This window comes from Magnolia sinica, chromosome 17, assembly GCF_029962835.1.
Source record: "Magnolia sinica isolate HGM2019 chromosome 17, MsV1, whole genome shotgun sequence".
Lineage (NCBI taxonomy): Eukaryota > Viridiplantae > Streptophyta > Magnoliopsida > Magnoliales > Magnoliaceae > Magnolia > Magnolia sinica.
In genome coordinates, this window is record NC_080589.1 from 42,381,898 (window position 1) to 42,408,102 (window position 26,205).

General features: G+C 39.7%; 2 protein-coding genes across 2 annotated transcripts; one reads left to right on the forward strand and one right to left on the reverse strand.

Moving 5' to 3' along the window:
- Positions 1 to 613: 613 nt before the first annotated feature.
- On the reverse strand, positions 614 to 26,205 carry LOC131231174 (uncharacterized). Its single transcript, XM_058227282.1, has 3 exons — positions 26,000 to 26,205; positions 25,855 to 25,907; positions 614 to 1,119 (listed from the first exon to the last, which is right to left on the reverse strand). The coding sequence occupies exons 1-3, from the start codon at positions 26,088 to 26,090 to the stop codon at positions 997 to 999; spliced, it is 267 nt and encodes an 88-aa protein (XP_058083265.1). The 5' UTR covers positions 26,091 to 26,205; the 3' UTR covers positions 614 to 996.
- On the forward strand, positions 20,999 to 21,955 carry LOC131231173 (uncharacterized). The gene is made up of 2 exons (XM_058227281.1): positions 20,999 to 21,357; positions 21,492 to 21,955. Exons 1-2 carry the CDS (start codon positions 21,000 to 21,002, stop codon positions 21,605 to 21,607), a joined length of 474 nt encoding a protein of 157 aa, XP_058083264.1. The 5' UTR covers position 20,999; the 3' UTR covers positions 21,608 to 21,955.

Sequence of the window (26,205 nt, forward strand, 5' to 3'; positions counted from 1 at the left end):
ATCTGGCCTGCTTATTCATTTGTAGAACACATTTTAGGACTATCACACAAAAATTGCACTGGTCAGATTATCCAATCCATGCTTTGATTTAGCCTTATTTTCTGTAGCCATCCCTTTTCCAACCCATGGGTGGTTATGATTGCCTAACGTAAGTCTTTAAAATCATAAGCAATCCATGATGAGCCCTATCTAATAGATGGATCGAATTGTTGATTGGACCTATTTTTTGTGTACAAAATCGTAACCGTCCATATTAATGCCCATCAATCAAATGGTTAATATTTGTCATATTATTGTGATGTTTGCATGGTAGCCGATGAAATGTGTTTTGGATAGAATAAACGGTATGGATCAACATATTGGACTAAGTGTGCCAATACAACTAGGAGCATTATAACTTATGGTGCTCTGGAAGCACTGGAGTATTTCTCATTAAAAAACACATAAGAAAATTTTCACAAATTTATTTTAGCAATATGTCCAAACACAACCTAAATGAATTCGTCATTTTTCAGGAAAACAAAAAACAAAAAAACAAAACAAAACAACAACAATACAAGTTATACAACCATTCCACTACAGAAAATGCAAGGTAAATGCCCACTACATAACATCATTTGGGCGGGCCTGACCACAGCCCCATAAAAGGGTATCTGATTTCATCATTTGAAAGGAAATAATCAATAACTTTAATTCCTAAAAGCTTCATTCACCATATTTACCTTTTTCCTGGTGGTGAGTACCAAAATTATAATGACATTGAATTTTCATCTCTGTTTCTCAAATTTCAATCATGTTAACTTTCATACACATCCAAAAAAGAAGAGTTTACCTAAAAGACCTTCCAAGATGAGGGCATCACTATTTCCTCAGATTCCTAACTCTGTATGCAGGGTCACTGAATTTACGCAACCAAATCCAACTCTCTACAACTGTTGACACAGGCAGTCTTTGCCGACTCTTTCCTGCATGTCTGCAGCCTTGCAGCAGCATTTCCTATTTCTTTCCTGGAGCAGACTCTGATGCTTCTGCCTTTATTATACTAAGCTGACCTCCTTCCTTACCAGCAGCAGTGGCCGCTTTCACCTCATTGCAATGGTTTATAAATTTGCTCAGTTCCTGATCCCACAAACAATAATTCATCAGCTCAACCCACTCAGACAAAACCGTTAGCTACAAGAATAGCAGCTATTTAAGCACATTGACCATTGAACAAAGGTAAACAACTTTCAAGGTTCCACAGAATCAAATACAAGCGCACCAAACTATTTTTGCAGATATGTTTCAAGATACATTTACAAGCAGTGCCTATGGCTACTCCCATGTCAGGATCTTACTCAAGCAAAATCCAGGCCACTAGTCAGGTCTGCCCCACCATAGTGTCAAGGCCAGTCCAGTCATGAAGGAGCCACACACATACCTTTGTCACAGAACATTGATAAATCTCAGTGGGCATGTTTTTCGTAAATGTTGAGATGGATGAGTGGCGAGATGAGGAAGGATGGAATTTGAAATGAATGCACTCGAGGGAACATAGGACTTGCATCAATGGGTAATTAGATAAGGGAAAGTAGACTCAAATGGTTTGGCCATGTGCAACAGAGACCAAGGACTGCACCATTTAGGAGTGAGTTGGTGCAAGCCGAAAGCTCTAAAAAGGCAAGGGGAAGACCGAAAAGGACGTGGATGGAGGTAGTAAGAAAGACTAATTGAAGTTATAGCCTTGATCGAATGGAATGGTGGAACATGATTTGTGTAGCTGACCACAATTAATTAGGATAAGGCTTAGATGCTGATGTTGATGCTGATTTTTTTTTTCACACACGTGCGGCACACCTGATGACAGGATCCATTTTTGGCCTACAGCATATACATGGTGGAGTGGGCCTGGCCAGATGAATTATATCTGGATCTCACAAGCATACCATATCAGCAGGTATAGAAAGTAGAACTTGGATGGCTACTCTAGCAAGGATCCACATCATCCCCCTTTCAGTCGTGCAAGATAGAAGTTGGTTGCTAGAAACTATTACTCAAGCTCCGAATATATGCTTTGCCGACAACATGGATAATCAAATGCAATGTACACATGCAATTTAGTAGGAGGTACAACTGTAAGTCCTGAACCTACTGAATGATAGAAAAGTAACAAACAAAATCAATGATGTTTTGCTGCCTAGGATTGTGATCTCTGGAAAGACCAATTCTTGATAATGCATGGGTGGAGCCAAAGAGTGCAAACTATGTGAGTTACCAAACACCAACTAAATGAGGAAGTGCTCCGGTGTATAGAGAGGACCTCAGTAGTTATGAACAATGTTGTTAAATTGCATAAGAGATTGTATGCCATCCAACCTCTCTCGCACAATCGCATAAGCGATCGCACAACTCGGAAAAAATTGGGAAATTTTGGGAAAAATCTGTTGTCTTCCCCTAAAGACTTTACTACTCCCACCAATTTTCAAACTAATCTATGTAATGTTACCCATGCTATTACTATCTAACTCTCAAGTTATTAATAACTAAAAATTAACAACTCAACAACTTATTAATAAAAACTTAATACGTTTATTGATAAACAAATCTACAAAGTACAAACTATAGATTTACAATATACATTGTTCCCTCTCCCATTGTGGCACATCACCACCATCGCCATCACCACCACCATCGTCAAAGTCATCTCCTTCTTCAACATACACTTCATCTTCTTCTGTTTCTTCATCATCTGTCTGCACAAGTTGCTCATCCACGTCTAATTGTCGAGTATCTTCTTCTTGTTCAATCTCAATATCATTGTTTTCTCCTCGACTCCTAGGCACAAGCCTCGTGCTACTGCTCGCCTTTCTAGCTCCTCTTCTCCAGCATTGAGAACCTTCACCAAGTACCGATCCATAAGCGGTGTATTCAACTTGGGCCCATGTAAGGTCCTCGCCGGCAAAGACTGGATCCTTTATCTCCACAAGCCACTCACTATCTACTTAGAATCCTTATATTTACCTATATGCTCATTGTGAGGCTGGAATCCTCAAATTTTTAATTAGGCTCATAATTGAGGTTGAAATCCTCATATTTATCAATTGGGCCCAAAGGGACCTTCTAGGGTCCCTTTCTTGAGGTGTTATGGTCTCCCTCACAGTTGTAACATTAGACTGACCAAGGTTGTTAAACAAATTTTCCCTTTCATTTCTCAATTTTCTTGTCCCTCTTGTCACAACTCTTCTCTCTACTCAATTTGAGGAATTTCTTAAATTTTCTTTTGAAATCCCCATTCACATCCTCATCATCACTATCACTTTTAAATTTAACTGTCTTAGGCATATGTGAATGCCTATGAGATGTTTTGAGGACGACAAGTTTCTTTGCTCTCGAGGGGGTCTTAAAGTGTAGTTCATATGTTTGTAGGGAACCTAAGAATTCTTCTACTTTCATCTCATTTATGTTTCTACACTCTTCTATTGAGGTTATCTTGGGAATAAACCTATTCGGTAGGGATCTAAGCATTTACCTACATATACGCCCTTCCAGAATCCACTTTCCTAAACCTCACATAGAGTTCAAATTTCATTTAAATTTGAATAAAACTCTATAAAGCATTTAGACTCATCCATTCTAATATTTTTGAATTGGGTCATTATCTAGGCTGATAGGATAATAGAATTCAGGTTTTTCTTTCTTAGCCTGGAATCTTTCCCGCAGCTTCTGCTTATATCAGATGAAGACCAGGTCGTTGAGTTTCTTTTGTTCGAGGCGATTTTTTTCTTTCCGTATGAATCTGCATTAACATTTAGAATGTGTAATATTAGCAATTTAGCATTGAAATTTGAAGTTGTAAGCAGTGTTCAAGTTGTCGGTATCGCTACAAGTTTCGCTGGCCGGAGATAAGGATATAATATCGTTATCGCCGATAATATCGCCGATAACCGGAAATGCAAGGAACAAGGGGGAAACACAGAGAAAATGGTGGAATTTTTCAGCGAAACTTCAGGACATGCCTAAATACACATATTTACATATTCAGGAATGAAAAAATTGCAAAAAGAATGCATTAAATAATAAGTTTCTATTTAATGGGGGCCAAAAGGCATGCGTTGTCGTAAGCAATCACTCAAATAATAACCAAAATGAGTTTACATAATACAAATGCAAGCTTACAACAATTAAGACATGTAAAAGTAAATGAATTCAAAAAAATACACATTTCTGGTCATATTTCATCCCCACATAGAGTGACGAGGTGGCTCGTAATTATTGTCCGGATCCCATGGCAGTTGAGAGTAATACTGTTGCCCAACATATTGGCAATACTATTCCCAGGTCATCCTCTGCTCGTACCAATTGAGGAACTCTCTTATGTACCTCTGATAGTCATCCTCCCCAAACTGTACAAGTATGCTTAGACGTGGGTATTGCATGACATACATCGACGGCATTTATTGAGCAGGGTGCTGAGGGAACAGATCAAGTCCAACCCCGACTCCTTGGTAGTATTGCTGCCAATCATACGGGTACCCCGAATATCCTCATGTCAAAGGGTCATGATTCGAAGAACTATCTTCCGGCTGCCCGTACCCATAGGTAGATGAGCGTGACTGAATGTCAGAGCTGTCATGGCCATACCCGTGATATCCCCCATGAGCATAAGGTGGGACAGAGGTGGAGCTCCCCTGATCTGAACTTATGTCCATAGATGACAAGTTGCGTGTGAGAGCATCAGCCGCGGCGCGTCCGGCTTTCTTCTTCGAATGACGCTCGAACATATATGTGGGCTCTGATGCTCTCACCTGGATGATGGACGAGATCCATGGTCCTCGTCCTGAGTGGCATGGTCAAAGCTCTGCTCCTTAGTAAACTGGCCAATGGATCGTTAGCACTGAGCCATCGTGTACCCCTCACCACTGCCACCCCCACCCCCACTAGTACCACCTATACTAGTGTCGGTGCCTATGTCCCCTCCCTCATCACCGTCGTCATCGTCATTGTCGTCCCCAGGACCAGTGTCGAGTGGGGGTCGAGTCTCATCATCATCATCACTCACTACGACTTGATGATGGGGAGGGGGCCATGAAGATGCTTCCTCACCCTCATTGGAACGTGCTAAACTCCTCACCAAAGGATTAAAGCGAGTCTGTATCCGCCTTCTGTTGGATTACTACCTGATCGACATTGATACCCAGAGACATTGCTCCCTCGACTACCTGTGGAGCAGGGCCTCCCTCCGCATCATCTAAATCAACTGATTTGACCCGCTCATAAAGTGGGTCCTCATCATCATCACCTATCTGTGCCGTGGTACCTATAGACAATAAGTCCAACAGGTCTAAATTTTCCTCCATGTCTCAGTCTACCTACAACTGCCTCTCTTAACTTCATATTGTAGTGGCAGTAAACGAGCTTGTGCAACTTCTCATATACCAGCCTGTTCCTGGTGTGTATGAGTGACCATATGCTCCAATTCCTCTCACACGGTGAAGAGGATATAGTCTGTGCGAGAACACAAACTGTCAATAACTGCAATGCGAGCATGTCAACTTCGTACATTGCCCACCACTCACCTATATATCCATGAGGAGCTTGTTTTAGTTTGAAGTTTAAATGAAAAATGCAATTACCTAATTATGTTACCATACTCACATGGCATCATCGTTTCGGTCGATACTTTTGCTAGTGCGGATGAGAACGTACCCCTCGCATCCCTAAACGGCAACAACTGTAAACACGGATTCACAGGTCATTATTTTTAATCACCCATATTTCTAGAGGCTATAAGGAAGAAAATTTATTGCATTACCTGGTTACCGAAACCTGCTTGCGCTGTCGATTCTGAGAACAATCGTTCGAACACCTCGTGGACAGCCATCGTCAAATCACTATTCTCATGGAGCCGACGTTTATAATGAAATTTGGGATTCAGGTATTATGCTGAAACCTAAATATTAGTTACTTAGTTGTATTAACATGCAAACAGAAGTGATGCTTAAAGTGCAAGTGCAAGTGATAAAAAAGATAGGTAAACGTAACAAACTTACCAGCTTGGTGGAGTGGATGCTCGAGTGTCCCAGTCCATCAATGATCAATGATATTGATCACCCACTAATACGAACTGGGGATTGCAGTCATTATCCTCTCTCTCCTAATTCTCATAAGCTTATACATTGACCCCATCGAAGGCCCCATCTCATTATCTACGGCTCGTAGGACCTTGTAGATCGGACGCAGGAAGGAAACGACGTTGTGAACTTTATCCCAGAAGGAATCGGAAAGCACTATCTTCGAAACATTCTTTGCACCCTCAATCTTCCTCTGATTCCACTTGAAGTATCTCTCGGATCTGAACAAATTTCTAAGACCCACGCGGTGCCTGTATAAGCTATCAAGTGCAATGAAATTCGTGGCGAACCATGTCGCGCCTGGTCTAACGATGCCCCCTCCATAACACTCACGCATTGCAGCCAACAACAATGAGTGATTGTATATAAAGTTTGTCACTCTCCTCACATCTTGGATGGTCCTCCTGACAGAATCCCTCTGGCCTTTCTCTTCGATCATTAAATCAATGCAGTGTGCTGCACACGAGGTCCAATAGAGATTGTACTTCCTCGTCAATTTCTCCCCCGCCTTAACGAACGCACTGCCATTGTCCGTCACAACTTGGACAACATTCTGGGACCCAACATCTCTAATCACTCCTTTTAGGAGATCATATATGTATTCGTGATCTTTTATTTTGGCTGATACATCAATGGATTTGAGGAAAACGGGCTGCCCTCTACAGTACACCATAAAATTGATAACGGACAATTTCGTGAGTCCGTCCACCCATCACACATGATTGTCATCCCATACTACTTCCAGTTCGGCTTGCATCTCCTCATGCTCCCGATCGAGGTAGATGCCAAGAATCTCCTATGGCGTGGGAGGCTTCACATCGGGCCCGGCACGCTGCACTTCCTCAATCATATTTTTGAAGTGATGACTGGCTGATGCATTTGTTGGTACATGGCTCGAGATGAACCACCTAGATATAGCGCCCCCCACTTTCTCCCTGAGCCCCTTGCTCCACATTTTTTAATCTCTTTTAATTAACACCGGCAATGGGTGCATCTGGGACACGAACGCTTTGCGTGTGTTGTAGGCCATGCCCGCTGCCTCCCTCAAATCGTCTGCTGCTCCCACTAGCCTCATGTCGGGACGTCCCAAACGACGGCCTACTCTCATCAAACCGTCTTTTTTGCTCCCCCTCCCACTCTAAAGCCCGAGACTCACGAATCACTTGTCTAAAATCCCTCCTTTCTCGAGCCATAACACAGTCATCAGGATACGCGATCTCCTCATCGTCGTCATCTTGCTCGTCGATAGCACCTAGGCCCCGTCCAATGCCTCTTAGCTCCTCCCTCAGATCCCTCTCCCAATCCTTCTGCTGCAACTTGTGTGACTTCGCTTCAGTCAACACTTTTCTCATCTCCTCTCTCACTGGCCTTGTGACACTTGGGCAGTCTTTCACATTCTTGTATCCACCTGCCAAATGTTCCTTTAGCCTAGACACTCCCCCACTCCGTATCACTTGGCCACAATAGTTGCATATGGCTCCATATTTATTACCCTCCACTAGCCATCCATGCTTCCACCCAATGTCCCTTACTCCTCCTTTTCCCGTTCCAGATGACATTTTGCTCCCTAATAGCATACAAATTTGCAATAATTGACAAAAAAGAGCGTCAATTGATATTAGGTGTGATAAGCCCAGATCAGTTTAAGGGCTAGGATGTTAAATCAAATCAAAATTTCATGAAACTTACAATTGAGGAAAGAGTCCGCAGATTGCGTATTGAGTAAATTATGTGGGCCCAAGGTGATTTATGTACTTTATCTGCTAACTACAGATCAAGGTTATCTTACTATGGAAACATTGGAATGATCAAAGTTAACTAGCTACGGATGTCACCAAGTTATGTGTTATATATCTAAACTGTCCATCCATTTGGAGATCATTTCATTTCAAGAACTAAATAATGAGGCAGATCCATAGTTCAATGGTGGGCCCTAAGAAGGTTTCAATGGTAGGCGTCAATGTCCCAACTGTTTCCTATGGTGGAGTCCACTTATTATATCCAAACCATTATGGTGGGCCCCACAAATGTTTAATGGTGAGAGTCAACACATACATCGTGGTGGGGCCTACAGAACTTGGTGACGTCGCTTCAGGAGCGAGTCTCGCTGCTCAGGAATTGGATTGCGTACTGAGTTACTCAATACGCTCTTATTGTACTAATTAAACTCAGTTGGGCCCATCGTAAAAATAAGTGGTTTATGAAAATAAGTGGTTTATCCACACCGTCCATACGTTTTTCCAAATAATTCAAGGGGTTGATCCCAAAATTGAAGCATATTCAAATATCAAGCAGATCATACCACAGGAAACAGTGGGAATAATGATTTCCACCGTTGAAACCTTGCTAGGCCCCACAGTGATGTTTATTTGTCATCCAACCTGTTCATACGATCATCCAGACATGGATGAATGGAAAACATAAAAATAAGCATGATCCAAAACTTATGTGGCCCCAAGAATTTTTCAACGGTAGATATTCAATTCAGACTGTTTCTTGTTGTGTGATCCATTTGAGTGTTGGATATGCTTAATTTTTGGGCTCTAAGTACTAAAATTATCCGATAAAATGGATGGACGGAGTGGATCAAATACATAAATCATGGTCTACCTCGTAGAGTTTACTCAGTACGCTAAGCGTACTGTGTTACTCAACACGCGATCCGCTTCCGTGATGTTTGTGAGATATCCTTCGGACGAGAAACGGATTGGCTACTCCCCCTGCCACCAGCCCCGTGGGTGGTGGTCGGTGCTCTGTGGGCCCCACCATGATGTATGTGTTTCATCCATTCCATTCATCCATTATTAAAGATAATTTTAAGGCTTTATCCCAAAAATTATAGGGATAGAAATCTCAGGTGGACCACACCACAGGGAAAAAATAGTGATTGGATATCCACCATTTAAATCATCCTAAGGCCCAATGTACTGTTTATTTGACATCCAATCTACTGATTAGGTCATACAGACCCAGATGAAGGGAAAAAACAAAGATCAGCTTGATCCAAAACTTTTATGGCCCCCAAAAAGTTTTTAATGGTCGAAGCTCATTCAACACCGTTTCCTGTAATGTGGTCCACTTGAGCTTGGGATACCTCTACTTGGTTGATCCAATGCACCAGATCCATCTATGGCCTAGGTCTGGATCCAAAACTAGTACCCATCGGGTCCAACCTGGAAATAGGTGATGGGATCCATAACTAATAAATTTAGATCAATCCGAACCATTGGATCATTTCTCTCCTATATATGACTTCACAGTCCATGTAAGAGCAGGTTGCTCTATTATCAGCAAAACCCTCTATGGTTTCAATCAATTTTGTCTTAGATTGGATTTGGGTCCCAGCCGGTTTACATTATCCTACCGATCGATCAGGTGGGCCAAGTGTATGGAAACATTTCCATGCACCTAGTTGCATTTGGATTCGCTTGCATACACAACACTTATCTGGACCGCCCATATGATCCAGTCGACACTTAATAGGGTGTTTTGAGAAAAATCATAGCGATACATCATTTAGTCAGTGTAATACAAAAATTGATGGAGAAGATCATTTCCTAAAGATAGGTTTGGTCACAAAAGTTTATGACCAAATATTTCCGTGATTTCGAATTGTGGCGGACAGTCCAGATTAGTCCTGTCCATACGTTATTTATTTATTTCATCCACTCTGTTCATCCATTTTAACCCATAATTTTATGGCTTTACCACAAAACAGAAGAATATAAAAAAACTCAAGTGGACCACACCACAGGAAATAGTGTGATTGAACCTCTACCATTGAGAATTTCGTGGAGGCCATAGAGAAGTTTTGGATCAAGCTGATTTTTGTGTTTTCTCTTCATCCATGTGATGATCGGGAGCCTACCGTAATATATGTGTCTAATCCACACTGTTCAACTATTTAATCAGTTCATTTTAGGGCAAGAAACGAAAATTGGAGTATATAAAAATCTTAATTAGATCACAAAACAGGAAATGGAGTGAAATGAACTCCTACCGTTGAAAACTTTTTGGGGGCGACAAAAGCTTTTCATCAAACTGATATTCGTGTTTTTGCTTCATCGAGGTACATTCGACCTTATGAATAGGTTGGATGATAAATAAACATAACTGTGGGCCCTAAGAAGGTTTCAATGGTGGAAATCATTATTCCACACTGTTTCCCGTGGTATGGTCCATTTGAGCTTTGGATTTACTTAAATTTTGGGATCAACCACTAAAATTAGCAAAAAAAAATGGATAGAAGGTGTGGATAAATCACATACATTAACAGTGGGCCCAAATGTACGCAATCCGATTTTTCTAGATCATTTTATGATAAAAAGTGTCACTAGTGGTCCATGCTTTGTGGTCCCACCATGATGCATCTGTTTCATCCATGCCATCGGTCCATTTTTCTAGATCATTTTACGATAACAGTCCAAAAATGAGATGGATCAAAATCCCAAGTGGACCACAATGTTGATTGAACGTCTACGGTTTACCATTAAAAACTTCTTGCGGGCCACGAAAGTTTTGGATCAAGCTGATATTTCTTTTTTCCCTTCACCCAGGTATGTAAGACCTAATCAACAACTTGGATATCAAATAAACATTACAGTGGGCCCCAGGAAGTTTTAAATGGTGGACATTTAATCACTACTGTTTTCCCGTGGTGTGGTCCACCTGAGTTTTAGATCTACCTCATTTTTTGGATCAAGCTCTAAAATGATATTTTAAAATGAATGGACAGAATGGATACAACAGATGCATCATGGTGGGGCCCACGGAGCATCGACCTGCACCGTCAAACCCAAACCCCCCTTAAAATTGAAATCCGATCCCCAATTATTTTATAAACCCCGAAAATCCCTCTCCCTCGTCCCAAATTTTCAAAAAATCCTCTCCTTCCCACCAACATCTCTGGATTTTCAACCCGAAAATCCCTCTCCCTCATCCCAAATTTTTTTTTTTTAAAAAAAAAAAACCTCTATTTTCTAACAAGATCTCGAGATTTTCATAGCCCGCAAGCCGATTCTTTTCTGGAGAAGTTGCCAGAGGATTTTTCGACGAAAAAACCAATTTTTTTAGGGTTGAATCTTACCAAAAAGGTTGTCGATCTGCACTCAACAGTCGTGAAGCTCTTAAAATTCGCGTCTTCAAACAGATCCGGGTGAAAAACAGGTATTTTCTTGTGTTTTTTGTTTTTGATCGACAATTTTATCGCCGAAAACATCTCCCTTTTATCGATAAAGGTGGGTTGTTGGCTACAGTTCCCACCCGTGGTTGGTGGGAACAGTGAAATATCGGCAACAATTCGAAAATATTGACAAACCAATATTATCGGCGGTATCTGGCAGCGAAACGAACAAATGGGTTTTAGGTATCGCTAAGCCAGCGATACCGATATTATCGGCGACAATTCGATATTGTCGCCGATAATTTAACCACTAGCTATAAGTGAATTATAAAACTTTAAGTTGTAAAACTTACTGACTCGAATATACTCCAGTTGCACTCGCAACCGCTTAAAGAACACGTAAGGCCAAGAATTCTCATGGCCAACTTCTGTAGTGCCAAATCCCTCCTAGTCGGGTCAACCCCATACATAGACCACCAGTCAGTTGTGCAAATAAGTTTAAGTTAGACACTTTCACACTTAGACTTCTTATATTGTAAGTTGTAGAAATTCATAGAATTGCATACTAACTTGGCAATTTCATACTTATGCCTGATAATAATCTCTCTTGCCCAATCCTTGCACTCTTCAGATAGAAGTCCAACTCCCAAAAAATTTTATCCTATTCTTCTTTATCTGGAACCATTCTTTCTAAAGCATCTAGAAATCCGACCATACGGAACGCGGCTACCATAGTCCGATCGGCAGACGCAAAGAATACAGCCGGATTTAGGATGCATGCAGCCGAATACAAAGGGAATGAAATTTGGCCACCCCATCTAGCATCTATAATATTTAGGATGGGCTGGTAATCATGTTCTTTATAGTTGAAATGTTCCATTATTTTGTTTCTAGCCCTCTCCATCGCATCATAAATATAGCCTATAAGTGGCTTTCATCACCGTCCACTAACCACAACACACTTACTAAGGGTTTTGCTGATTCTAAGGCTTTTACCACTTGAGCCCAAAATTGAGTGGAAAGAATGGTTTGTTGGACTAACTTCCCTTCAGTCTTCTTTGACCGTGGTCCATTATTCCAATCGGTTAACACAATAAAGGACCTAAGTTCAACTTTCTTTCAATGTAATCTTTGCAGTGTTAACAAAGTTGTTGCAAATCGGATCACGGTTGGACGAAGCAAATTGCACCCAATGTGGTTTCTCATGTGATGGAGAGGAAGGGCATGCTTGTACATAAAAACTGTGATTCTCCTTGCCCTAGCAATTACTTTAACATATAACTTACCCATATCTTCTAACATTAAATCAACATAATGTGCCGCGCATGGTATCAAAAATAAGCATCACCTCTTCTCCATAAGTTGGTGGCTAACAACTACATAATTAGTTGCGTTGTCCGTGATAACTTGGACAATATATTCATCTCCTACCTTTTCAGCTACACTATCTAACAATTTAAATAAATAATCGGCCATGTGGGAATGGGCCAATGCATCCAAGGACTTTAAAAACATCGTCCCAGTTGAACAATTTATAAGGAAGTTTATCAATGTCTGACCGAATTTATCAGTCCATCTATCGACCATTAACGAACAACCATATATTTTCTAACTTTCTTTGTATTTAAAGATAAAGCTTCTAGTAAACTCTACCTCCTTTTTAAGACAACTCTCCCAAACTTCATGACAGGAAGGGGGTTTCAAGCCAGGTCCAAATTGACCTATAGCTTCAGCCATTACTTCATAACTCCTCATCTTCATGTTGTTAAAAGCTACACCAGCTTGATACAACCACTTTGCAATGTACCGAATCGTGATTTTTCTATCCTTCTTCTTATACCAGTTTTCTAGAGTGGTTTGGGCAAGTCCTTTGCCCCTTTGGTCAACCACATCTTCCGGATGTGGTCTACACCACCTATCCATAGGCCCATGCCCACGGGCCCTTTTGGCGGTTGGTCTAGATCGCCCTGTGGATGTAGGTGATGTAAATTTATCCAAATCTATTACATTTATGTCCTCATAAGCTTGAAGCTTCTCTCTCCATAAATTTTTCTTGTATGGCCGATGTATCATGTTTTTTTTCGAGCATGCTTGTCCATAAACTCCATGATTTCCCTACAGATTTCTAAAGTAACATTGGTACATGCTCTTGCATTTGCTCTTAATGCGTGCACAAGGTGTTGTTTATGCCGGCCAATACCACCAGAACTTACGTATCCACATAGGTCGTACACTACATGAGACTTATCATTGGCACTTCGATAGTGCCCGTACTTCCAACCCGGATCATTTGACTTTGGCCTCAAAGTAGAAGATTGGGAAGAAGACATGATGACACTATGTAGTAGCCTAGTAGGGTAGAGTAGACCGTAGTGTGTGGATGACTATGAGACTATGAGTGTATAATGCATTAGAGTCCAAGTACTAAACACACTTAGTAAGTAGTATGTTACTACTAAGTATTATTTAGTATAGTAAGCAAGTAACTACTAACTACTAAGTAGTAACTAGTAAGTAAATACTACTAAATAAAGTAAATATTGAATAGTAAATATATTAAAAGAGAGACAATGTCTGTGTGTGTCACTGGTATGCTTATGGAGTTACAATTGTAAGAGAGAGAATCTCTTGAGTCTTGAATCTCTTGACTCTTCTTGGGCCCTTGGAAGTTTGAAGTTGAAAGTCTTGAAAGTGAGTTTTAAATATTGAAAACTTTTCTTCTCTTGAACTTGAAACTTGAATCCTAGAAACTACAAACTAGAAATAAACTAAAAACTAAAAATAAACTAGAAACTTGAAATAAACTAGAAATTAAAAAATTAGAAATAAACTAGAATCTAGAAACTAGAGACTACAAGTCTACAATTACTATTTAGAAATTACAATGAAACACAAAATAGAAGACTTTGTCGTTTGTTGACTTCAGTCTTGAATGTGTGTTTGCCACTTGAGAGTTGAGACTTGACTTGACTCTTGAGTTGTTGAGTCTCTTGAGTTGAGTCTTGACTCTTAACTCTTGATAAATGATATTGATAATCTAATGAAAAAAATCAAGAATAGGTAACAGAACACAAGTGATAAACTTAGAATAAATATTAGAAATTAAAAAATTAGAATGAGAGATTAGAATGGAGATTAGAATAAGAGAATAGAAGAGAGAAAAAGATATAGTGATTCTTCTTCTTGCTTCTTGAATCCTTGATTCCTGCCTTCAACTTTAAGTGAAAATAAATAGTAAAGAACAAAAGTAAGAGAAATTATGAAAGAGATTAAGAGAGAATGATGGCTTTAGAGTGATGTATGAGAGCAAGAATGTGTATTGAGTGTTTTGGCGAGTATTTGTTGCAACAAAGGAGGGGGAAGTGCCTTTATACAGGTAAAACTTCAGAAAAAAAAAAAAAAAAAACAATAAGGTTTCAACTATCAGATTTCTAGCCTTTGGAATGTATGCAATCGCATTATGCAATATGCGATCACATATGGCATATGCATGGATTTATGCGATTGTGCGATCACATATGACAAAATTGACTATGAAGTAACCATAAAAATGGAAGCCACAATTTTATTTTATTTTTATCCATTTACATGCACTACCTATTTATTATTTATCTTTTACACGAAAATTTTAAACCAAATATTGGCACTTTTTTTTAAGTGAAATAAATGCCTGAAAGCAAGGGAAAAGAAGAAATCATGGTTGGGAAGATCATTCTAACAAAAGCCATTGCAAAGTTTATCTCATACATCGAAGAATACGTTTTGTTCTTGTTAAAGCACGAGAGGGAAAATGAAATATTGACAGAAATGAATAGAATTAGTTATTCAACAAAGTTTATTTGATTCAATGACGGAGTTAGATGAGGAACTGCAACTTGGAGACACCAGACAAAAAATTCATCCATGTTCATGGACCATAATGGACAACTATGATTATATGTGGCCAACCCCATATGAAGATGATGGTTATGAGTGCTCACATATCTTTCCCTTGTTAGCTCTTAGTTTGGTAACATACTTTTTTAAACGGTGACGAATTTATTTCAGAAAGGCCAAGTGATGAGGACATCGAGCCATCATATAGGGTCTACCAGAGGAGGAGGAGGGTCCCGACTGCAGCCCCAGCTTCACTATGGATGGACGACATCTACATGGGCTCCAGCGGGCCACTTTGAAGAACCCACATGCGTAGTTCGTGCATCTAGAAGACCCCATACTAGGAAGATGCATGTGGGCAGCTATCAGAGGAGTTTTTGACCATTGGATTGCATGTTGGCCCATTTGACCACCAAATCATCATCTATAGGCCATTGGACCGTTGGTCCACCCAAATCTTAGACCACATGGGTCCATAGTATAGGCATTTTAGTTTTATTTATATTTTGGATATTATTGATGGTTGAGATTATTGATGGTTGCTTATTTGGATTTATTTGGAGTATGCACATTTTTTTAGACTTAAGGGCATTATTGTAATTTCTTTTGGGGTACAAGCCCTAAGCCCATGGTTTTTGAGAAAACCCAAAAAAAAAAAAAAAAAAAAAAAAAAAACATAACAACAAAGATATCTCTTTCTTCCTTCTTCCTCCTTGCATGTGCTTTGTATGTGAAGTTCTACAGCTCTCCAGGAATTGGAGAGAGAGTGCGACGCCCGAAGGGTGATCCTCATCTATCGTTCTTCTTCTTTCTTTCAAGGTATTTTTCTATACTTTCTTCTTTTCACATCCAAACCTTGAAACCCCATTCTCTTCTTCTCTTTTCCTTCTTATTTTCTTCTTCCCTAAACCTAAATCCACCCAAGCCTCAAACCCCCTCAAGCCCCAGTCGGTACGGCCCTCCACGCGCTTACGACCGTGCAGGCGTGTACCACTGTCCACATGGACAACCACTTTTCTCCTTCCTTTTCTTCTCTTTTCCCCTTTGTTTCCTCTACAAAACGCTAGCAATAATTCCTAATTTCCTTATCTCTAACCCTAATCCTAGTTTTTCCCCCAAATCCTAATCCCGAGTTTCCTATTTTAATTCCCTAACCCCCAAACTAATTCCAAAACTCGAAATCACAAATCTATTTGAATGTCGGAACAAACATATGCTAGAACAGGATTCCCACATCTCGTAGGGACCTTCTTTCATAATTTTATATTGATTATGTAGTGTGAGATGATAATTCTGATTGGAACCAAGATAGTTGAATCTGAATTTTCTGTTTTGGTAGTAGAATGCATGATTTTTATGCTTGATTTTATTGTAGTAATCTGAAATTTGGTCTCCGCTAGCATGTTAGCCTAGAAAACATTTATCTTACATCACCAACGGCCTAAAGAATACAAGGAAAAACAAAAACCAAAAGCTACAAAGGTGTCCAATTATCAGGAAATTGGTCCGCCACTATCATTTTGGATTTGATCGCCCATTCTGAAACCAGTTCTATTGCCGACTTGTAGATTTTCAAAGAAAGACCTATACGGTTCCTAAAGCACCAATTTTTCCTTTCCCACCATATTACCTAGATCCTAGCCAAAAGATAGATACCATATCTTCTTTCCTATCTCTCATTTGCCCATTCATGTCAAGACAAAAAGGAAACAACAATAGAAGCAAGCAAAACCCATTGAGTTCCAAATTTACCAAGAAAAGTGTCCCACGCCTTCTTGGCAACGTCGCAATGAAGGAAGAGATGAGCCACTGATTCCTTGTCATGATAACACAATAGACTCATGTTCGGAAGTGTCATTCTTCTCTTGCGCAAGTTGTCAACCGTAAGCACTTTTTTCCTTCCCACTAACCAAGCCAAAGTGGCTACCTTCGGGGGAGTGCCATATTGCCAAACATAAGTTGTGTGACTCACCTTGGAAACATTTAAACCGTCACTAATCCTTCGATTCAAAGATTTGACTGAAAACCTTCCAAACTTTTCTTCTAACCATCTCATCGAGTCCCTTTGAGAAATCACTAAGCGAACCTTACTCAAAACTCCCAATAATCTCAAATGCTCCCCCAATTCTTCTTCATACAAGTTCCTCCTACAAGGAGGGGCCCAAATAACTTCCTCAAAGGAGAGAATAACATCTCGCCACAGGCAAGTTTCCCTCCAATGATAACCTTGCTAGAAGGGGAAAACTCTCCCTCAACTTCTTTTCCCCAAGCCAAACATTTTCCTAAAACCTTATCCCCTCACCATTTCCCAAAGTAAACCCCACTCCTTCCCAAACCTTGTCCTTTAAAGAGGCCACCTGATGCAAGACAATTAACCACTTACTCTAAAAGCTCGAACTGTTAGAGCATGGCGAATTAATCCATTTATCTCATAGCCCAGGCCGCACATCTCATGGGTTAGGACCTCGACCGAACCCCCCTCGTGGGCCCCAAATCACATGGGTACCGCCTCACACAGACCGCACACCCCGAGTGTGTCCCCGCATCCCACAGGCTACCCGACTCGAGCTCGGTGTGAAATGCGTATTAATCACCCCCGATGAGGAGTCTCGAACACGAGACCTCCCCCGTGGGGCCCGCCCACTCCGAGTGTGCCCCTGCATTCCACAGGTGACCCCACTTGAGCCCGGTGTGAAAATGCCCCTGCATTAATCACCCCCGGTGAGGAGTCTCAAACACGAGACCTCTTACTTTGATACCAATTTGATGCAGGACAATTAACCACTTGCTCTAAAAGCTCGAACTGTTAGAGCATGGCGAATTAATCCTTTTATCTCATAGCCCAGGCCCCACATCTCATGGGTTAGAACCTCGGCCAAACCCCCCTCGTGGACTCCAAATCACATGAGTACTGCCTCACACGAGCCGCCCACCCTAAGTGTGTCCCTGCATCCCACAAGCTACCCCACTCGAGCCCGGTGTGAAATGCGCATTAATTACCCCCGGTGAGGAGTCTCAAATACGAGACCTCCCCAGTGGGCCCTGCCCACCCCGAGTGTGCCCTTGCATCCCACAGGCAACCCCACTCGAGCCCAGCGTGAAAATGCCCTGCATTACCACCACTTTCCAAAGGGATGATACTCCAATGATGACGTCTTTATCCACCAAGATCCCTCTTGACCCCATATTCCCTAATCACTACCTCCCTTCATAAGCTACCTTCTTTGACCCCAAATCTCCACACCCATTTACCCAGTGTTCAAAGTATCAGCAATGTTGTCATGTGCGGTCGCATATGCGAATATGCGATCGCATATGCGCATATATGTGGGCCAATCGCATATGCGGCAGTGGCATATGCGATCCCTACACATATGCGATCGCATATGCCACATGTGCCAGCATATGCGATGTATGTGATCGCATAATGGCCAACGGTCAGATTTTTGACCTTTTTTTAAAAAAAATCCGGATTTTTACTCTATAAATATGCATTCTAAGCATTCCTACTTGCAAAAAAAAAAAACTCAAACTCTCTCTCTCTATTCTCTATTTCTCTTACTACATCCTCTCTTACATTACAAATTTCTAATTCTAACTTCTAAGCACTTTACAATCTACATTCCACTCCTCTCCATCCATATTCCATATCCATATTTCTTTTTTCTTTCAACTTTCAAGAATCAAGAATCAAGGAAGGGTACAAGAATCAAGAATCAAGAATCCAAGATACATGATACATCATACATCATACCATTACCATCCATATTCAAGAATCAAGATTCAAGAGTCAAGAGACTCCTCCTCACTCCTCTAGTCCTCTCCAATCTCCATCCACTAAGTTTTCTAAGTTCTAACTTCTAAGTTCTAAGTTTCTAACAACTTCTTTCTATCATTATATATATATATATATATATATATATATATATATATATATATATATATATATATATTTTGTTTGTTAATTGGTTTGTTACTTTGTTAATTGTTAATTGTTACAACTTACAATACAAGTTACAAGTTTGAAGTTACAACTTACAACTTACAAGTAACAAGTTACAACTTACAAGTTACAACAAGATTTCAAGATCAATACTCAAGTGAAGGGGCAAAGGTGAAGAGAAGATAAGTTACAAGTAGACAACTTAGAGTCGAATTTGAAAGTTGAAAGTTGGAAGTTGGGAACCTCTTTTAGATTTATTACATTTGTAAATTGTAATTTTACTTTTATTTGTGTGTAAATCTCTCTCTCTCTCTCTCTCTCTCTCTCTCTCTCTCTCTCTCTCTCGGCTCTTTACTCTTACTTACTCTCTTAGATCTACTTCTTTCTTACTTCTTAGTTCTTCTTCTTACTTCTTAATCTCTTACTTTACTTTAGTTTTCTTTTTATTTGTAGTTTACTTTCTAGTTTCTAGTTAGTAGCTAGCTAGTTACTTTTTAGTGCTAATACACACACCACCATCCACCATCATAATGTCTTCTTCTCAATCTTCCTCTTTGAAGCCCAAGTCGAATGACCCGGGTTGGAAGTATGGGCACTACCGTAGTGCTACCAAAAAGACTCACATAGTATGTGAGTTATGTGGGTTTGTGAGTTCCGGTGGCATTGCAAGGCACAAGCAACACCCTGCACATTTACCGGGGTCAAATGCAAAAGCATGCGACAAAATTACTCCAGAAATCCGAAGGGAGATCGTGGAGTACATGAAAAAATAATCAAGAAAGAAATGCGATAGTGCCCTACATCAAGAGGAATATATGGATCAAGATGCATATGAAGATATAAATGTAGTAAATGTAGATGAAGCTAGTCCCACTCCCCCTACTTCGACAGGCTGGTCTAGACCACAAGTACAACCATCGAAAAGAGCCCGAGGACATGGGCCCATAGATAGATGGTGTAGACCACACCCCGAGGATGTGGTCGACCAAAGGGGTAGAGGGAAAGGGCCGGCTCAAATAACTTTAGAGAACCGGTATAAACAAAAAGATAAGAAAACCACAATTCAATATATTGTTAAGTGGTTTTACTAAATCGGCGTTGCTTTCAACGCCGTTAAATCGAAAAGCTTCAAAGTAATGATTGAGGCTATAGGTCAATTTGGACCTGGGCTTGAACCTCCTTCATATCATGAAATGAGGGAGACATGCCTAAAAACTGAAGTTGAATATACACAATCCTTCATAGCTGAATATAGGGAATCATGGAAAATATATGGTTGTTCACTAATGGCCGATTGATGGACCGATAAATCCGGTTGATCTCTCATTAACTTTTTGGTAAATTGTCCAGCTGGGACAATGTTCTTAAAATCAGTGGATGTGTCGGGCCATTCATACACAGGAGAATATTTGTTTAACTTACTAGATAGTGTAGTTGAAGAAATAGGTGAGGACTACGTTGTACAAGTAATTACAGATAACACAGCCTCTTATGTAATCGTCGGTCGTCTTCTTATGTTGAAGAGGCGACGTTTATTTTGGACCCCCTGTGCAACCCATTGTATTGATCTTATGTTAGAAGATATAGGTATATTATTTATAAATGTGATTGCAAGGGCTAGAAGAATAACAGTCTTTATGTACAAACACGCCCTTCTTCTCAATCGAATGAGAAAAGACATTGGGGGTAACTTGCTACGTCCAGCAGTCACCTGTTTCGCTACAGCCTTTTTAACACTACAAAGGCTACATGCAAAGAAATCAGAACTTACAAGTTTTGTAGTGTCGGCGATTTTACAAGTGGGCCTTGGTCAAAGAAGGCAGAAGGGAAACGGGTTCAACAAACAATTCTTTCTCAAAATTTTTGAACTCAAGTGGTAAAGGCGCTAAAATCATCCAAGCCCTTAGTCACTGTGTTGCGATTGGCGGACAGAGATGAGAAGCCCGCAATGGGCTACATATATAATGTGATGGAGAGGGCGAAAAATAAGATCATGGACCATTTTAACTATAGAGACCTTGATTACAGGCCAATTTTAAATATTATAGATAGAAGACGGGGCAGCCAAATGTCATCCCCATTGTATTCGGTTGCTTACATCCTTAACCCAGCCTGTTTATTCACTTCTGCTGATCCAACAGAAGCACTAACTATGCATATGGTTGGATTTATTGATGTCTTGGAAAGAATGATTCCAAATAGAGGAGAACAGGACAAGATCTCAACTTTGCTGGATTTCTACACAAAAAGTGAAGGGATATTCTCAAGGGATATCGTAATAAGACATCGGACAATGAAATTACCCAGTAAGTACTTCTATGAATGAATGTTAGTGTACTATCAATTGTGTACTGAACTCTTACAAATAGTTTTTCTACAAAGTGTCTCTAAGAGACTAAGACTCTAACGATCTAACCTATACTTTAACTGTTTTTCTCAGCTGACTGGTGGGCTGCCTATGGAGTGGACTCGAATAGGAAGGATCCAGCTCTAAAGAAGCTGGCTATAAAGATTCTTAGACTCACGTGTTCTGTCAGTGGTTGCGAGCGCAATTGAAGCACGTTTGAGGTAGTAAGTTTAGACTGTTTAGTAATTGTTTTGTTTTTTTGTAAACTTTAATTTTTTAGTGGCCCAAGCTAAATTAATTAGTTAAACAGCCAATGCCAAATGCACTTTCTTTCTTGCAGATTCATACCAAGAAAAGGAATCACCTTGAGCAAAAAAAGCTCAACGACTTAGTTTTCGTTCAATACAATCAAAAATTTTGAGAACGATTCCAAAGTAGGAAAGAAAAGCCCGACTTCTTTGACCCTATCTGCTTAGATGAGTTAGATGCAGATAACGAGTGGCTCATAGAGATGGAGGACCCAGTATTTGCTGGAGAGGATCTGACATGGGCACAAGTTGAAGATGCCACATATGCCGCATATGGATCGACACCTGGTGAAGGTAATAGTACCACTCGAAGCCGAAGGACAGGGGAGAGCCGGGGGGCAAGTAGTAGCCGTCAACACGTTGATGAGATTGAGGAGATTGAAGAAGGAGAAGGTGATAATGATGATCAAATTAAAGATCATCCACCATTGGATGTTGATGAAGTATTAATACGTACAGATGACGAAGAAACAGAAGAAGAAGAAGTGCATGTGGAAGAAGGAGATGACTCGAATGATGATGGTGGTGGTGGTGGTGGTGGTGGTGGACCTGGTGGTGATGTGCCATAATGGATGCTAGATCAATGTATATGATTAATGATTATTAATTAGATAAATAATAAATACATAACTTCTTAATTTTGTTTAATGCTTGTCTCATAAGTCAAGTGTGTTGATGTTGTTGATTGTTGATAACTTGATATTGATAACTTGATATATTATGTATTGTATGATTTGGATTTGTATCATGTACATGTAGTGTTGAATGTTGAATATGGATATTTGATATTTCATATTTCATATTTGTTATTGTTATTTGTTAAATGTAACTAAAATGTTAATTGTTAAGATTCAAGAAGTTAACTATATTGTAATTTGTAAATTGTAAATGTATGATGTATCATTATTAATTTATCATACATTCATATGTATGTAATTGGTTGGCTTTATTTTTTTTTAGTTAAATTAAATGTATTTCATGTCCCAATGACATATAATAATTTATTTTGATTTTTCTGATTTTTTTAGAATTTTTTCTGATTTTTCTGATTTTTTTTAATTTTTTGAAAAAATGCGAATATATATATATATATATATGCAACCGCATATGCGATTGTGCGATTGCATATGCGCATGCATATGCAATCGCACAGGATCGCATATGCTATTTGACAACATTGAGTATCGATATCGCTACAAGTTTCGCTAGCTAGGGATACGGAAACAATATCGATATCGCCAATAATATCGCTGATAACTGGAAATGTGGGGAAACATGGGAAAAATGGTGGAATTTTTAGCGAAACTTCAGGAGATGTTAAAATGTACGTATTTGTATATTTAAAAGTTTTTAAAAAAATTTGCAAAAAAGAATGCATACATAACAAGTTTTCTTATAATAGGGCCTTAAAAGCATGTGTTATTGTAAGAAATCAGTCCAACCATCCCATCCGGCCCATTTAACCATCTAACTTTCCATCCAAACATCCATCGATATTGCAAAATATCAATAACACATGATATTTCACCAAGAAATTATCAACAATTGGAAAGGAAAAGAAAGATTGTGGTCTCAATATTGCGCATGTTGTGATATTGATAAGATCAAGATATTATCAATATTATCAATGACAAATTGAAAACTACATACAACCATGTGCCCATGAAATAAAAAACGAAATAAAAAATTTTCTAATAAACAAAATTTTGATGATATCAATACGTTGGCAATATTATTGAAATATCGTCGATACACTTATGATACAAGCATTACCTAAAATTTACATAATTGAAAATATTGGCGATACATTGGCAATATTGATGCATTGGCAATACAAGCGACACCTAGAATTTACATAGTTGAAAATATTGGTGATTATATTAGCGATATTGATATGTTGGCGATACTTAGCGATACATTGCAAATACCTGGAATTTCTAATACTACCAGTGCTATCGATATCGCTACCAGTGCTATCCGTATCGTTGAGCTGGAGATAAATAATATCGGAGATATTTCGATAATAACGGAGATAATTCGAACACTGCATTTACCCAATAATGCTAAATTCATCTCTCCCAAAACCATAAATTCAACTCCCCCTTGATCCCAAGTTTTACATACTTTTACCCACTTCATAAGATGAAACTTATGTTTATCTTCCATGCCCCTCCATAAGAAATACCTCCTAATCTTTTCAAGTTTATCAACTACCCCCTTTGGGCACTTGAAGTATACCGGTAAATTTGATATTGTCACCTTAATCAGCGTTAATCTTGCTCCCAAAGACAAGTGCCTACTTCTCCAAATTGATAGCTTACTTTGAAATCTTCCGATAATTTTATCCCATAGATGTTTGGCCAGCATCCCCCCACCCCCCAACGTTGGGCCTGTAAGTCACGTACAGAGAAGTGGCTTCTCACCCCCAACCCCTTGCGGTTTCCTAGAAGATTTGCTTGTAAGTGACTTACAGGTAAATTTCCTCCCCCAAACACCACCTATAAGTGACTTCCCTGTAACTCACTTACATTTTACCAAACTTATAGGCATCCAAACAGGCCCTTAAGTATAAAATAAAACATAAAAAAATAAAAAAAAATACAAAATATAATTATCTTTTATTAAATAAAACATTGCATTCACTACATACACTACGTGAACGTTACATACGCTACGACCCATGTAGCATAAATTAATGCTATTTGCTAAGGCTACGAACATTATTCAAAACACTGCTTTCCAGCTAGGTTGGCCCGGCTAAAAAAATTTTAGGCTCCAACTTGGGTTTTGGGGCTTGGGTCAAGGTTAGGCCTTGGACCTTAAGTTTCAGGTTGGGCCAGGGCTATCCTGGCCCGGTCCAAACCTGGCCCTTGCCACCCATAGTTTTGTGTTGGAGGGTTCATCAATATGAAACCCCTAATTTCAAAGAAATTTGATAGAATTGGAAATATAGTAGCTCGCAAGCGTTTAAGATAAGCTCCAAAACATGTATCGAGCCAGATTAAAGAGATAATTCGAGATGGGATTGGGGAGCAATGGGGCTTCTCAATTAAATCTCTTACCACAAATTGAAAGTGGAGAAAAGGGATAGAAATGCAAAACCGAAGGGATGTCTATGGATGTTTCGGGGGGGGGGGGGTGTTCACATGCTACCAGAGGCAAGATTCATACAATCAATCAAATCATAGAAGGAATATACCCCTAAAAAATGGCTGTCCCCTTTGCCAATGTGCAGAGGAATCAACGAATCATAACCTTATTCATTGCAAGTTCTTTTATCCAGTTGGTGGAGAATTATGGAACGTTTTGGGCTGCACGAATTTTTATATATGTGTGTGTGTGTGTGTGTGTGTGTGTGTGTGTGTGTTTCAAGAGGGGAAAGAGATAAAGTGGGTTCAGAAGAAAGGCATCTTTTCGGCCCTCTCAATTCCCGCAACCCTATGGTCAATCTGGAAAGAGCATAATAGCAGAGTAATCAACAATAAAGCAGAGTTGGGAGATAATAAGTCTTTTAAAGGGTGAAAGGACATGTAGTGTGGTGGGCATGGCAATCTCCATTGTTCAAGGGTTGTAAATTGGAGGACATAGAAAAGGTCATTTTAAAGAGTGGATAATCATTGATAGGGTCCAACCTATCAGTGGATTTTTTTAAAAAAAACACTGATAAGGTCCTTTTGGTCTCAAGGGATGACAACTTATCACCCTTCCTCCTTTGTATTATTTGTTTTGTATTTTTTTGCTTTTATTAATAAATCTATCACCATTCAAAAAAAAAAAAAAACCGACAAGCACATTCATGCGATAAAGATTGTGACCTGATGCCACCTGTGTTACAGGCGCCATATCGGCTTATGTTGGGAGTGTGCAGATGTTCGAGTACAAATATCATTCATCAGGGATGTAGCATAGCACTGTCAAGCGGCCTCTGACCAGGATTGTTCCGTTCTTTCTCAATGAAATTAAGTACAGATATAAGCCTTCCTAAAAAAGAAAAAAGCTTCCTAATAGTTAGACGCTAATGCCTTGTGGTTTTTTTCCCAATTTTCTATTGCAATTAGAGAGAGAGAGAGAGAGAGAGAGAGAGAGAGAGAGAGAGTAGCTATTCGTTAGTAAGGAATCAAGAAGAAAGAAGGAGAAGAGGGAATTACTCGGTCAGCATCCATCTCATTGGTTATCTTGGAGGGCTTCACGAATCTCTTCCCTGCAATCATCGGATGTTCATGAGGAAAATAAAGAAGTTGCTATTTTTGTTTTTGTTTTTTTCTTGGGAGAATGTTGGAGAAGAGAGGTTACCTTTGCGAGTAGGAGGAGCTTTTCCATGTCGATTGGGAGGGATTGTCTTCTTCTTTTGCTGACCTTTGAACAAATTCGATTTCTGCGTCATCTTTCCAAACGGAAGAAGATCTTCTCTTCTTTCTGCTGCTTTCTTTTCTTCTTCTTCTTTCCTTTCTTTCCGCCGCTTTCTATTGAAACACAGCTGCTACGGCTAAGGGTTTGTA

Excerpts from the sequence above, each read along its gene's own strand:
- LOC131231174 (XM_058227282.1), bottom strand. The coding sequence starts at position 26,090 with ATGACGCAGAAATCGAATTTGTTCAAAGGTCAGCAAAAGAAGAAGACA. Across the intron at positions 25,908-25,999 it reads AGCTCCTCCTACTCGCAAAG|GGAAGAGATTCGTGAAGCCC; the intron begins GTAACCTCTCTT and ends CGATGATTGCAG. Across the intron at positions 1,120-25,854 it reads ATGAGATGGATGCTGACCGA|GAACTGAGCAAATTTATAAA; the intron begins GTAATTCCCTCT and ends TTGTGGGATCAG.
- LOC131231173 (XM_058227281.1), top strand. The coding sequence starts at position 21,000 with ATGGGCTACATATATAATGTGATGGAGAGGGCGAAAAATAAGATCATG. Across the intron at positions 21,358-21,491 it reads TCGGACAATGAAATTACCCA|CTGACTGGTGGGCTGCCTAT; the intron begins GTAAGTACTTCT and ends TGTTTTTCTCAG.